At 36.0% G+C, this 14,165-nt stretch overlaps 1 protein-coding gene across 5 annotated transcripts in view; it reads left to right on the top strand.

Moving 5' to 3' along the window:
• The window catches only part of USP25 (ubiquitin specific peptidase 25), a 150,926-nt gene that overhangs the window by 71,227 nt on the left and 65,534 nt on the right, over positions 1 to 14,165 (top strand). For all 5 annotated transcript variants that reach the window (XM_019467756.2, XM_019467757.2, XM_019467760.2 and 2 more), the window contains 3 exons: positions 2,497 to 2,634; positions 6,740 to 6,816; positions 13,682 to 13,755. In XM_019467756.2, coding sequence (XP_019323301.1) covers positions 2,497 to 2,634; positions 6,740 to 6,816; positions 13,682 to 13,755 — 289 coding nt within the window. The remainder of the gene's footprint in view (positions 1 to 2,496; positions 2,635 to 6,739; positions 6,817 to 13,681; positions 13,756 to 14,165) is intronic.

Here is a 14,165-nt window from a genome sequence, read left to right as displayed (position 1 = left end):
ATAAGATAAGCTATTACTGTTCTGGGAAAAATATTTGGACAGACACTTCACCAAAGAGGATCTACAGACAAATAACTACATGAAAAGGTGCTTGACATTATTTCATAGGAAAATTGAAATTAAAACTAGAGGTGCCATTTTGTACCTACTGGAAGAACTAGTTAAAAATATAACCCATATCCAAATGATGTAGAAAATGGATCTGGAACTCTTATTAAGCTGTCAGTGGGAATATAACATGTATAACGCTTCTGCAAAAGCAGTTTGGTTGTTTCTTGAAAAAATAAATCTACATACAACCTAAGCTCTCTCCAAGTTTTTACTCAAGAGAAATTAAAACATATGTCCACACAAAGACATGTACGGTAATAGCCACAACAGCTGGAATAGGTCACTGGATAAAGAAGTGTGGGATATTCAGACAATTAGAATACTACTGAGCGTTAAGACAGAATGGATTGTTAACACACACAGTCTTGGGGATGAAACTCAAAATAATTACTTCTGTTGTAAGAAACCAGACTAAAATGAGTACATAGAGTATGATCTGATTTGTGTAAATTTCTAAAAAATACAAAGTGACCATGGTTGCCCTGGGATGATCAGGGAAAGGGAGTAAAGTTTGAAGAAACTTGTGGGAGTGATGGATAGGTACATTGTCTTGTCTGTGGTGATGCTTTCATGGATGTATACATGTCTGAAGCTCAGGAAAGTATGTACTTTATAATGTACAGTATATTGTACATCAGTTATACTTTGAGAAGTCTTTTTTTTAAAAGACTAAGAATAGTTTGGATAGTTTCTGCATGTGGTAATATTTTCATAATTTAGCCAAATGTAGTAGCTGCATTTAACATCATTTACAATTTTGCCTTTTGAAATGCAAAAAGATTTTCTAGCCATGGAAATTAGCTGAGAACAAAAATGTTTAAATAAATTATTTTACTTTTCCAATGTGCTTCTCAGCAGAAATACACTAAATTTTCAAAAGCCCATTTATTTCATCCTTGTTCTTAGCAAGGAATGTCTCAAAAAACTGTGCTAACTTAGATTTGGTCATAAAAGAAAGAAATTGAGCTCAGAAAATTAAGGGTATTTTGGAAATTATTTTGTGGATTAAAATTGTATTTATACTTTTAAAACCTATCTATATAAGGCATTTGAGGGGGAGTAGGAAGTACAACAGAAAAATTATAGGTTAGTTTTCTTTCATTTAAAACTTTTACATTTACCCTTTATCATCGATGATGGATTTTATTATACTTATATAAAATACATGTTTTCTATAACTTAGCACTTTCATTCAGACAATGCACTTTGTGATTGCTGTAATGGTGTATTGTTTTTGGATCAAATGCCAAGCATTTGGAGCCAAATGTTTTATTCCTTTACACTTGTTTCTTAGGACTCCTTTTTAAAATGCATTCTAGGAACAACTATTTCTACATTGATTATATCATTCTGGACAGCACTATACATATACACACACATCCCTACAGTTTATAATGTTGAGAACACCAACTGTATACACTTGGAAGATTTTTCTCATATTTCAATCGAATAGATAACCTTTACGTGTTGAAATTGTTATTGCAAGAGCTAAGTATATAATAAGAACTGCTTGTTTGATTTGTTACCATATTTATTTAACTGAGATATGTGAATTCCATTCTTTAAAAACATTTCCTTCTTGTTTTAAAGTAAGTTGTTCATAATTGATAATATTGGGTTGTTTTTGGTTTTTTTCTGGAGGGTTTAAACCAAATGTAAAGAATTGAATACCTGCTTTGTGTAGTAGAAAGTTGTGGAAGAAATTTAGAAGTTCTTGTTTTTGAGAAGCTTACAGTCTATTGAGACACAAAAGTTAAGATTTCAAAGGAACACTAGAAGCATGATACATTAGTCTAATATTAGGAACTACTTAATTACTTATTAGACTCATATTGTCTGATTATTAGGATCATCATAGGACACTCCCAGTTGGTGATTCATTGCTGAGTGAAAGACATTCATTTTAGTAGATGTGGAGTTTGAAGGAATTATTGACTTGAAGGGGTCTGGGAAGGCTTCATGGAAGAGGAGGGATCTTTGTTTAAATGGGCTTATTGAGGAAAAGTACTTAAATAGTGCCTGGCACGAAGTTAGCACTCATTGAATATCGGCTGTTGTTATTGCTGTCCACAGCAGCTGGCTTTGCTGAATGGAAAGAATTATAATAAATAGGCTTGAATGAGGAGGATATTCTTGGCTGGGTAATAACATGATTAGCTATAAAAATGTAGCATTTGTGCTAAAATTGTGAGCTAAGCGTAGGTCCTCTGCTGTTTTTGTGCTCTACTCTGTTGAATCTCCTAGATCACAACAGTCTTCTTTAATTACGATGTAAGGAGTGCTGGACTCCTCCCTAATCAATATTAGTTAAGTTTTTGCATTTTAAAATGAATATCTGTTTACCAATAAAGATTAATCTTCACTTAAGATTTTTCCCCCCAATAGGAGCATCGGAATTTGCCTTTTATGCGTGAGCTGAGGTATCTATTTGCACTTCTTGTTGGTACTAAAAGGAAATATGTAGATCCATCAAGAGCAGTTGAAATTCTTAAGGATGCTTTCAAATCAAATGACTCTCAGCAGGTAGTTTTTTTTTTTTTTTTTTGTACTTATATATTACCGATCGTATTTTATTTAATCTGATTGTTCCTTAATTAGTTTTTTCAAAGATACATGACAATTGACGATGTTGTTATTCATCTTTATTAAAAATAAGTTGTAGTCATTTGAAACATTGCTTATTTGGAAGGTTTACTTTTACATTAAAAAAATAACGGTGATCTTGAAAAGTCTTAAATGAAGCTGTGATTTATATTATGATTGAAATTAATAAGTGAAAACGGGTAAAATTAAGAGTGTTCACAAATATGTATATATAAATCTTCACGAATGTGTGATAATCCAATGCTACTATAGTATACATGCTTTTGATATGTCTGTTTTTGTTGACAGGGAATAGTTTCTTTAATTACTCAGAAAAGGTTTCTGAACTACATTAACTTCGTTATTGCTGCTTCTGGTTTTCAATCTTTGTATAGTGCTATTTTGTGGTTTTCAAAATCTATTTCTTAAAGATAATTGGGAGTTTCACATATAATTTGAGAAGTCAGAAATTAAAAAAGAAGGAGAATAAGAAAAGCAAAGAAAATAGCAGTGTACTAGCAGCAGTGATGGAGGAGATGGCAGTGAAGCAGATGAAACGTTTCAGGAGAGATTCCTAAAGCCACCGCACTTGCAGCAGACTGGGCTGTATCTGTTATGTGGATATGTAGAGACAGTGTTTGGAGAAGGTTCTGAAAAGATGTGTAATTCTGCCACTGTCTTCCCCATGTTTTTTGTTTGTTTGTTTTGTTTTGTTTTTTTGTTTTTTTTGTTTTTTTTTTCATGAAATTTATTGTCAAATTGGTTTCCATACAACACCCAGTGCTCATCCCAAAAGGTGCCCTCCTCAATACCCATCACCCATCCTCCCCTCCCTCCCACCCCCCATCAACCCTCAGTTTGTTCTCAGTTTTTAACAGTCTCTTATGCTTTGGCTCTCTCCCACTCTAACCTCTTTTTTTTTTTTTTTTTCCTTCCCCTCCCCCATGGGTTTCTGTTAAGTTTCTCAAGATCCACATAAGAGTGAAAACATATGGTATCTGTCTTTCTCTGTATGGCTTATTTCACTTAGCATCACACTCTCCAGTTCCATCCACGTTGCTACAAAAGGCCATATTTCATTTTTTCTCATTGCCACGTAGTATTCCATTGTGTATATAAACCACAATTTCTTTATCCATTCATCAGTTGATGGACATTTAGGCTCTTTCCATAATTTGGCTATTGTTGAGAGTGCTGCTATAAACATTGGGGTACAAGTGCCCCTATGCATCAGTACTCCTGTATCCCTTGGATAAATTCCTAGCAGTGCTATTGCTGTGTCATAGGGTAGGTCTATTTTTAATTTTCTGAGGAACCTCCACACTGCTTTCCAGAGCGGCTGCACCAATTTGCATTCCCACCAACAGTGCAAGAGGGTTCCCGTTTCTCCACATCCTCTCCAGCATCTATAGTCTCCTGATTTGTTCATTTTGGCCACTCTGACTGGGTTTTGTTTTAAAGACACTTTTATGGCAAAGATACATCAATGAAAAAGGTGCTCACATTAGGATTTGCTCTTATTTATTTTTGGTTGGTTTGGTTTTTAAAAAAATTTCTAACAAAGTTCCAGTGCTGTATAGGTTTAATGTCTTACTCTTATCTGTTATAATAACACTTAACATAGTCAAATATTCTTAAAAATGATCTCAAACCCCCATTTTAGAGTACTCCTGGTTCTACGTGTCTTTTTTTTTTTTTTTTTGTAGCACTGTCTCTTTAGTATGTTCATTATATTCTCTAATAGCTTTGGGCATAAAATTAAATTTAAAAAGTCACTTCTATTTCCTGACTTATGTTTCTTATGGAATTGCTTTTTCTATGTCTTTTTCTTGGTTACTATGAATATTAATCTTTGGGTATCTTTTCGTATTTAAGAATGAGGCTGCACAAACTTATTGGGAGGCTTATATGTACACTGTAGACTTTTTAGTTTTGTTAGAGTGGACAGGGAGACAACTAGCTATTGTTAGGCTGTTACAGACTCTTGACTGCCACGATGCGAATGCCATTGCTTTAGGCTGCAGTGTAGACTAACTAGTTTTCTCGTTGTTAGTTCTTTTTCTCTGGAGATCTTTTAGAGTAGTTGCACGTTATATTCAGGTTGATACAGGTTTGATTCTCTTTTCGCAGACGCTTGAATCTGAAACACACATTAGTGGCAGAGTGGAATAAATCCACGAGTGAAGTAAACATCATTACTTTTTTAGAACGTGAATTCATACTTCTATTTGATAGTCTTCTTAAATATATCATGTTTTGGAATATGCAAGAGTCTTGTGGGATACCCTTTGGTATATAGTACTGTCAATTTTAATTATACCTATAATTGTTACAGTTTAAAATTAAAATGTTGTGGGAAAGGCCTCATCTTTTTTCTCTTGATGAAAGCAGGCAGAATTCTTTTGTAAATGTTGATTTTAGATCAACTGCTTAAAAAGGGATTGATTTATTCTGAATAGTATTGTGATAAGTAGGAAATGTGTGTTTCTTGTTAGATTTAACCTTGCAAGATAAGTAAATTACAGAATTTTAAAGTTATGGAAAGTTGTTTTTAAGGTGTTCTGTTAGTTTGTGGGGCAGCTGTAACAAATTACCATAAACCATTGACTTCAAAGCAACTGAAAACTATTCTCTCACAGTTCCAGAGGCCAGAAGTCTAAAGTAGAGGTGGTAGCAGGGCTGTGGTCCCTCCCATGGCCCTAAGGGAGACTTCTTCTTGCCCTAACCATCTGCTGGTGGCTTGTGGTATTCCTTGGCTTTTCGTGGCATAGCTCCTGTCTCTGTTACATGGCCTTTTCCCCTGTGTGTCTTTGAGTGTGCTTCTTTTCTGTCTCTTGTAAGAATACCTATCCATTGGATTTAGGGCCTACCCTAATCAAGGATGATCTCATGTAGAGATTTACCTTAATTATATCTGCAAACACCCATATTCTAAATAAGATTTCATTCTGAGGTTCCAGGTGGACATACATATTGGTGGGCCACTATTTAACTCACTCCAGTTCGTATGGATGTTTATAACTGGATTTTTGGGCTGAGTTTAGTTATCTCTAACTATATGGCTTTGGAACAATTCATTTAAGCTTCTTAGATCCTAGTTTCAGCATTCTAAAGGTGAATGGATAGACCCAGATGCTCTTCAGAAAACTTCTAGCAGGAAAAATATGTAATAGTAAATTTGTTTAATACTTGGGGCTCTTTTGGTAAATAAAGGCAGATTGCTTACATTGATTCATCGGTCTTTGGCAGAGCAGACTTAGTTGGATTGGTTTACTTTTTCTCCCTAGGTTCTAGATGAACCTATTTTCTATGTTCCACCTCACATTATTGAAAGGATTATGGTAGTTCATGAGTAAAACTGCCACTGTCTATTCCTGTTTTTCCATGTTAGAGGAACTAGGACTGAAAGAAGGGATGGCAACAGGTGAGGTTTGTGCTAGTTCTGAACGGAGAATTTTAGAGTTCATGAGATGGTGGACTTGATACTGGGAGTTGGTGACTGATTGGACTAAACCTGTCCAAGGTAACATATCTTAGTAAAAGTGCACATGGCTTAAAAAGTTGTGTGTAAAGTTGAATTAAGAAAATGAATTGTCAAAAATCACATCTTCATTCTAAGAGAGAAGCCAGTAACAATTCTTTATATAATAAAGAATCTGTTAATGTGGGTCCTTCATTTTATAAACATTCATTAGAGAACCCTTTTTTGGGGTGATAATTGTTTTTAAAAATCTCATTTGCAAATTAGAATTTATGTGTGTGTATGTGTATAATACATATATTTAACGTATAATACATGTGTATATTTTTTCCCATATTATAACCTAATTACTGTGATTTATCATTATACTGCTGACTCTCAGATCTTAGTTTTATTCTCTGGTTAGATTATAAATATTTATTGTATTTGATGTGAAACATTTCATGTAATACTTTTGGGAAAAGTCAGTAATTTTATATTTGATATGACGGGCTGTAAGTTTTATGTTGCAGTATTTAGTATTTTTATGAGTAGGCTTAATAAGACCTTGTTTTCTTTCCACAGCAAGATGTGAGTGAGTTTACACACAAATTATTAGATTGGTTAGAAGATGCCTTCCAAATGAAAGCTGAAGAAGAGACGTAAGTTACCATAACATTTAGTGATGGGGTTTTAGGAGATTGATAAATAATGCTCATTTTTTCCTTTTATGTATCAGTGTTTATGGATAAATAGGAAGCTGAGATAAATATGTAGGAACCCAAAATATTGTCAAGTTGTTTGAAATTTTTGGCCAAAATGCTGGGTAGTTCTAGATATCTATTGTAAGATTAGAATCCAGCCAGAAATATCTAAAAAGCAACCCCTGAGAGGCTGATCCCACATGTCCAGTTGTTTTCTTTGGATTTGACAGTCTGTTTTCATGAGGAGGAATGGGTTAGTGGTGAGAAGAGATCCCAAGAGTGTTATTTCCAATGGAATCCTATTACATGGAATCACAAGGACAAGGATATGAAGTTCCTCTTCGACATTCTCTAGCTTTTTATTTTCTGCCCATCAGGTTGATCCATTAAGATTTTGGTTGTTTAAGAAATCTACACACTTTCAGCACAGTCCTACTCCCATTCCAGTGAGGCCCCTCTCTTAATACCAACCACTGGTTCCTTTGTGTGTCTTCATGAAACATGGGTGGACCATTTAGGATTTGCCAGCACATGTTCTGATGTGATCCTACAAGATGAAGTATATAAATTAACACCTAGAAGACAGAACTCCAGGGCAGAAAATTGTCTCCCTTCTCTTTTTTTCTTATTTTTAAATTATAACCAGCTTCACTGTTCAGTAAAAGTCATTGTACAGGTCTGCAATGAAACTAAATTAAAATAAAAAATTTCTACTTCTACAATGTTAGCCAATAAGAAATGCCCCTAATCTTTAATAGAGACTTTCCCCTTTCATCCTTCATTTCCCAGGAGAAAAATAATTTCCCATATTATATTCCCTTGGTCTTTGAATGTAAAGTCAAGTCCACAGAAGTTTTATACTTAAAAATCCGATTTTATTTTTGCCTTTGTGGTTGGAGTCTAACAAAAAATAAAAGTCACTTGTGAGTTCCTAAGTTTGTTCACCCTAATGCTACATACATGTTATTTCTGTGCCTGAATAGCACTGGAGTTCTGCAGCTGTAGCCTGGGCTCTCTCACTCGGGTGTGTATAGATCCTTCAGTCCTTCAGACGTTCACTTTCATATGCTTGAATTTTAGCTTTCAGAGGGTTATTACGACACACATGTTTAACACTGAATGGTCTCTTACCTTTGAAATTTTGAAACAAAAGCTAAACTTCAACCCTTTAGCTCTCAGTTCAACTATATAATATTCTCGGAACTTTGTGCAATCCAGACCCAAGTCGTTGCCAAAGGCAGTAGCAGAAATTTAGGATATGTCGTAAGCAGGAAATCATTGGTTTTAATTCTGCCAGGATGCCTGCTTGCAGAGGGGCCACTTGCTTGCAGACAGCAATGTGTTGTGAACATAAATAGAGGTGGGAGAAATCTCTGAAGAGATCAATTATGGTTCTAAGCCCATATAGTATTTGAAGAAAAAAAATTCTAGTTTTGGTAAATTTTACTCAGAATGGGGCAATTGAAAGCTCCTTCCTTCTTGGCATGTTTAGAAGTTTATGATGGTGACAGCTCTGGTCCTCAGGTTCTCCTCTTTCCTATCCACCCAAAGTTTTAGTTGCATTTTCCTTACGAGCTTCAGTTCCTAAGGCTCCAAGTGGTATATTGCATGACTTACTTTTGTGCCACAGTGGTGGTGCCCATGGCCGTTTGGTATGGAATTACTTAGGCTTCTGAAACCTGCCTCTTAGGTTAGTTTCTTTCTTCTCTTTATGTTAGTTTCTCTCTTCATGTTAGTTTCATCTGGAAAAATCTCCCCATCAGATTCCTGAAATGCATCTGCTGTTGATGCATCTGAAACCTGAGTCCCAGCATCTTACACTCTTTCCTCAGCTTTTGAATGTTCAACACCTTGTGTATATTTCTTTCTGCTGCATCTTTTTTCTGGGTGGCATATGCCTCTAAAGTTCACATACTTGTGTATTTTATTCTTCTTTTAGGACGATTTGGCTGAATTTTTAACAGTTTAACCTTCTTCTTAGCCTGTATGTCATGCAGAGCCAGCCCTGTTTGTTGGATGAGTGTCTTTTTTTTTCCTATTCTTTGGGTTTGTTTTCTGGCCTTTACATTTGTTTTTTCTAATTTATTCCTTTGATATTGTCTTGATAGGTGCCTCATAATGAGAGTTAGCAGACCCTGATCCATGAGAGTTGTCCACCCTGGTTTCTGTCTTGTACAGCTCATGTCCCTTGTATCTTTCCTTAGAGTTCTAATACCAAAAATTCACTGGGCATGTTTCCTGAGAGTATGAATAGGATCTGTATCCTCAGTCTGTGATAACGGAGTCTCTGAAGTTCTGTCAGTAATTCTTTGAATTTTACCCTGAAATCCCTAGTTCCTCCTCTCAAACCTATCCAGATTTTCTAAAAGTACGTCATTTAGTTTATCCTATCTTTAGTATATCATCCCCAATTGCTTTTTACCTGTCTCCATAGAAGGGTGCCTAAATCCTTATTCCTTCGGGGGGGGGGGGGGCATTTTATCTTGATTTTGGAGATCTTGTTTATTATTTATTTATATGTTAATTTTCGTTGCGTTCTAGTCACCTTTTCTGACCTAGTAACTAACAGATTATTTCCCCTTTTTCTACAACTGTTTTAAAAGAAGCTGGAACTTTTCCATTCCAATTCACCTGAAATCTTAACTTTTATTTGAAATATGTTCTCCATGTTAATTTCCCCATAATTTTCTATCTGCTCTTAACTGTTTGTGGAGCTAAAACTATTTTTGAATGCCTCCCCCTATTGAAACAGAGCTTCCCAGTTGGTGTGGCATGGCTAGCCAGATATGGGTATATGGAGATATTGATCCTATTTCTGTGACCATGAGAAAATATGTCTTTTTACCTCAGAGTTCTCTGCATATATTATATATGTACCAAAGGTGTTAAAAAGATTGGGAAGCTGTGACTCTGTTAGCTATCCTAGGCCTTTGAATTCCTGTTCCAGCCTAATTCCCAAAGATAAGATGTCCCTGATACAAATTTTCTGTAGTGATTTCTTTTGGCCTTTGTTATTTGTGTCAGTCTATCTTTACTACTGCTTTCATGCAAGTGGTGGGTCTCTCTCATTTTTATTATAGGAATCTTGTGTCTTTTTAATTGGTCTTCACTTGCGTTCCTTACTTTTCTGTTGGTATAACCGTCTGGGCCCCTGAGATTCATAAAGTTTAAATGCAGGGCAAAGAGGGGCGCCTGGGTAGCTCAGTTGGCTACGTATCCAACTTCATCTCAGGTCATGATCTCGCGGTTCGTGAGTTTGAGCCCCACATTAGGCTCTGTGCTGACATCTCAGAGCCTGGAGCCTGCGTGGGATTCTGTGTCTCCCTCTCTCTCTGCCCCTCCCCCACTCACACTCTGTCTCTCAAAAATGAATAAATGTTAAAAAAAAAATTAAAAAAAGTAAATGCAGGGCAAAGAATAGGACCTCTGAGAGGTTGGAAAGGACAAGGTAAACAATTTTTAGAAGATTCCTTCCTGACTCCTTAGGGAAGGTCAGTGTTCACCACAGATTAGTGGAGAGTAGGACAAAATTCAGGCAGGATGATTTGAAAAGAGATTTAGAAAGTACATTCAGAATTGGTAGAGCTTCTCAACATCCAGTTTCTTCTGGCAAGTCACCAACCTGGGAAGTTATTGCTCATGGAGTACGTGTGTGACCATAAGGAGAAAAATCAGGAATGTTGATTTCCTACATAAAAACAAGAGGCCACGGGAAGGAGATTCCCGCTAATATTCACATCTAAAGATTCATAGATTTTTATGTAAAGAGACACAATCTTTGGATTATTCCTGTTTCCCATATCAGTCTTAAATCCTTTTTATTCTCACAGTGTAAAATACATAAGGTATGAAGTAAATTTTTCCTATAGAGTTAAAATGCCCAAAGACTAAATATATGTAGTGGGAGAGGATACATTGATTTTGGTGTCGGATTTGAGTCCACTTCACAGCTTGAGCACTTACTAATTTTGTAAATTTGGGCAAGTGACTTAACTTGCTTTATAGCTTTATTAGTACAATAGAGGTAATTATACTACCTGTTATCAGATAATTATACTACCAGATAGTCCAGTGACAACAACCCCAACAGTTTACAGTCTTATATTGTTAGATGTGTCCATTGGGTGTGAGCAAGGGGCTGTGCCCATTCTTTTGCTCAAGCCCAGGGGTGACAGAGGCTTTGCCTCATTACCTCTCCTGGGATCACCACAGCAGTGAAAGTACATGGGCTCTCAAAGTTTTTGCCACACATCACTTCTGCTCACGCTTTTTTGGGCAGAGCAAGTCATGTCATCCACTTGAGTTCAAAGTGAGTGAGAACGCTTTACACCCATTAGGATAGCTACCATCAAAACCCCCAGAAAATAACAACTGTTGGCATGGATGTGAAAAGAATTGGAACCCTTGTGCACTGTTAATGGGAATGTGAAATGGTGCAGTTGCTTGGGAAACATCATTGTGCTTCCTCAAAAGATTAAAAATAGAATTACTATTTGATGGAAGGAATACCTTCACAATGTATACGTATATCAAATCTTCACGTTGCATGCTTTAGATTTTGTCACTTATGCCTCATAAAGATTATATGATCCAACAATTCTACTGCTGGGTCTTAAAGAGATAATTGTACACCCATGTTCATAGCAGCATTATTCACAATAGCCAAATGGTGGAAACTACCCAAATGAATAGATAATATAATAGATGAATGATGAATAGATAAATAGATAAATGGATAGATAAATAAAATGTGGTATACATACAGTGGAATATCCTTAAAAAAGAAGGAAATCCTGACACATGCTGCAACATGGATGCTTAGTGAAATAAGCCAGTCACAAAAGATAGACACCATATGCCACTTATGTGACGTGTCAAGAGTTGTAAAACTCAGGAACAAAGTAAGAATGGTGGTTGCCAGGGCCTGGGAGGGAGGGAAAAGTGTGGAGTTGTTCAGGGAGTGTTGTGTTTCAGTTTTGCAAGATGAGAAGACTCCTGGAGATTGGTTGCACAACAATATGAATATACTTAACATTACCGACTAAACACTTAAAAATGGTTAGATGGTAAATTTTATGTTATGTGTATCTTACCTTAATTAAAAGTTTTTTAAATGGGGGTGTCTGGGTGGCTCAGTTGGTTAGGCATCTGACTCTCATGGCTCAGGTCGTGATCTCACAACTCTTGAGATCGAGAGCCCCCATTGGACTCTGAGCTGACAGTGAGGAACCTGCTTGGGATTCTCTCTCTGTGTGCTCTCTCTTCTCTCTTTCTCTCTCAAAATAAATAAACATTAATTTTTTTTTAATGTAAATAACATGTGAGTGGGAAAGTATATCTTAACCATGTACCTGAAACTAGAGAGTCAGAAATCTTTTTTTTTTTTTTTGAGAGAGAGAGAGCGCACAAGCAAGGGAGGAGCAGAGAGAGGGGGACAGAAGATCAGTAGCTGGCTCTGAGCTGACAGCAGTGAGCTTGACATGGGGCTTGAACTCACAAATAGTGAGATCATGACCTGAACTGAAGTCAGCAGCTCAATCGACTGAGCCACCAGGCGCTGAGGCCAGAAATCTTTGTGAAAAGTACTGACAACTACCATACTACCTCATAGGATTGTTGTGAAGATGAAGTGAAGCCCTTTCCACCAGTTGTTTTAAGGAGTAAATGGTGATGCACATTTATAAAGACACAGTGTCCTTCACCCATCCCCCACCCTTTTTTTTTTTATTTTAGCAAATCAGTTTTACTGGTTTAAACACAAAATTTATGAAGATAAATTTTATACACAGTTGTGGATACCACACACTTTTATGTAGTAATGCCAAGATAAACTGTTTTCAGACCACAGAGAATAAAACAAAAAGAAAAGGTTAAAAAAATTGTCAACTTCTATTTGCTTCAAGGGAAAAAGAAAAAGAAAAAAACAATGTATCTGAGAAATAATTTGGAAAATTCACAAATGACTGTGGCTGCAACATGAAGGATGGAGTAGCTCCTTAGCTACTTTGGGTCAAACCCAGTGTTTTGCTCCTTCATTGTGACAGGCTGTTATCTTTGAATGTTGTGTACTGTTCTATTTTAAATTTGGGAGATTACATATTAAAAATTTACAGAAATTGCCTCTGATTAAGGGTGGCTTTTCTTTGTTCCCAACAAGTCCAAATAAGCATGTATTGCATAGAATAAATGTATGAGATCAGAATGAACAATGATAAGGAGAAGATCAGTACTCCTTGAGCATAGACTATGTCAGGTCTTCTTGTTTTTGTTTTTGTTTTTTTTTTTCAGGATTTCTCCACTTTTATTTTTTTTTTTTAATTTTTAAAAAACGTTTACTTATTTTTTTATTTTTATTTTTCAATATATGAAATTTATTGTCAAATTGGATTCCATACAACACCCAGTGCTCATCCCAAAAGGTGCCCTCCTCAATACCCATCACCCACCCTCTCTTCCCTCCCACCCCCCATCAACCCTCAGTTTGTTCTCAGTTTTTAAGAGTCTCTTATGCTTGGCTCTCTCCCACTCTAACCTCTTTTTTTTTTTTCCTTCCCCTCCCCCATGGGTAGGTCTTCTTGTAATGTTGTGCCATTTTAACCCTACAACAGCCCTTTGAGTTCAATTACTATTATTATCCTCAGTTGACATGTGAAAAAATGGAAGGCTAAGTTTAAGTGCCTTATCCGAGGTGATGTAAATAGCAGCAGTGATAATCACATAAATAAATGTCACTGACTTGGCATATATTGTTCTTTTAATGTTTTCTCTGTTACATACAGATACAAAAATTATAACCACATTTATGTTTTATACCATGCTTTAGGGATGAAGAGAAGCCAAAGAACCCCATGGTAGAGTTGTTCTATGGGAGATTCCTTGCTGTGGGAGTACTTGAAGGTATGGTTACACGTTTTTATTTATTACATTTGAAGGGATATTATTATCGATTAGCTCTTGTCTTGATGGTGACTCCTTATTTGTTGACTGGTTTTTAATTTTAATTTGACTTATTCTGTCTACTGGTTCCTGTTGCATTGTTACTACTAATCACTTGCACAGAAAACACAGAATTGAGTGAATGAAGAGGAAGGTACAAGGTCTGTTATCACATACTAATTTATACTGGGTTAATGTTATGCTAATAGTCTTTCCCTGAGAAGGCTTCTGTGATTCTGTGAATTTGGGGGTACAGGGATTAAGGGGGCATTTGGTTTTGAAAATGATATTGGAGTTGAATACTGGTTTTGCTATGATGATCACTGTTTTTGAGGATTTCAAGTCTATGAATGTTGAAAGCTGCATTTAAC

This window comes from Panthera pardus, unplaced genomic scaffold, assembly GCF_024362965.1.
Source record: "Panthera pardus isolate Hobbes unplaced genomic scaffold, ASM2436296v1 HiC_scaffold_16, whole genome shotgun sequence".
Classification (NCBI taxonomy): Eukaryota; Metazoa; Chordata; class Mammalia; order Carnivora; family Felidae; genus Panthera; species Panthera pardus.
The sequence above is the reverse complement of the archived record's forward strand: the minus strand, read 5'-3'. Positions and strand labels throughout refer to the sequence as shown.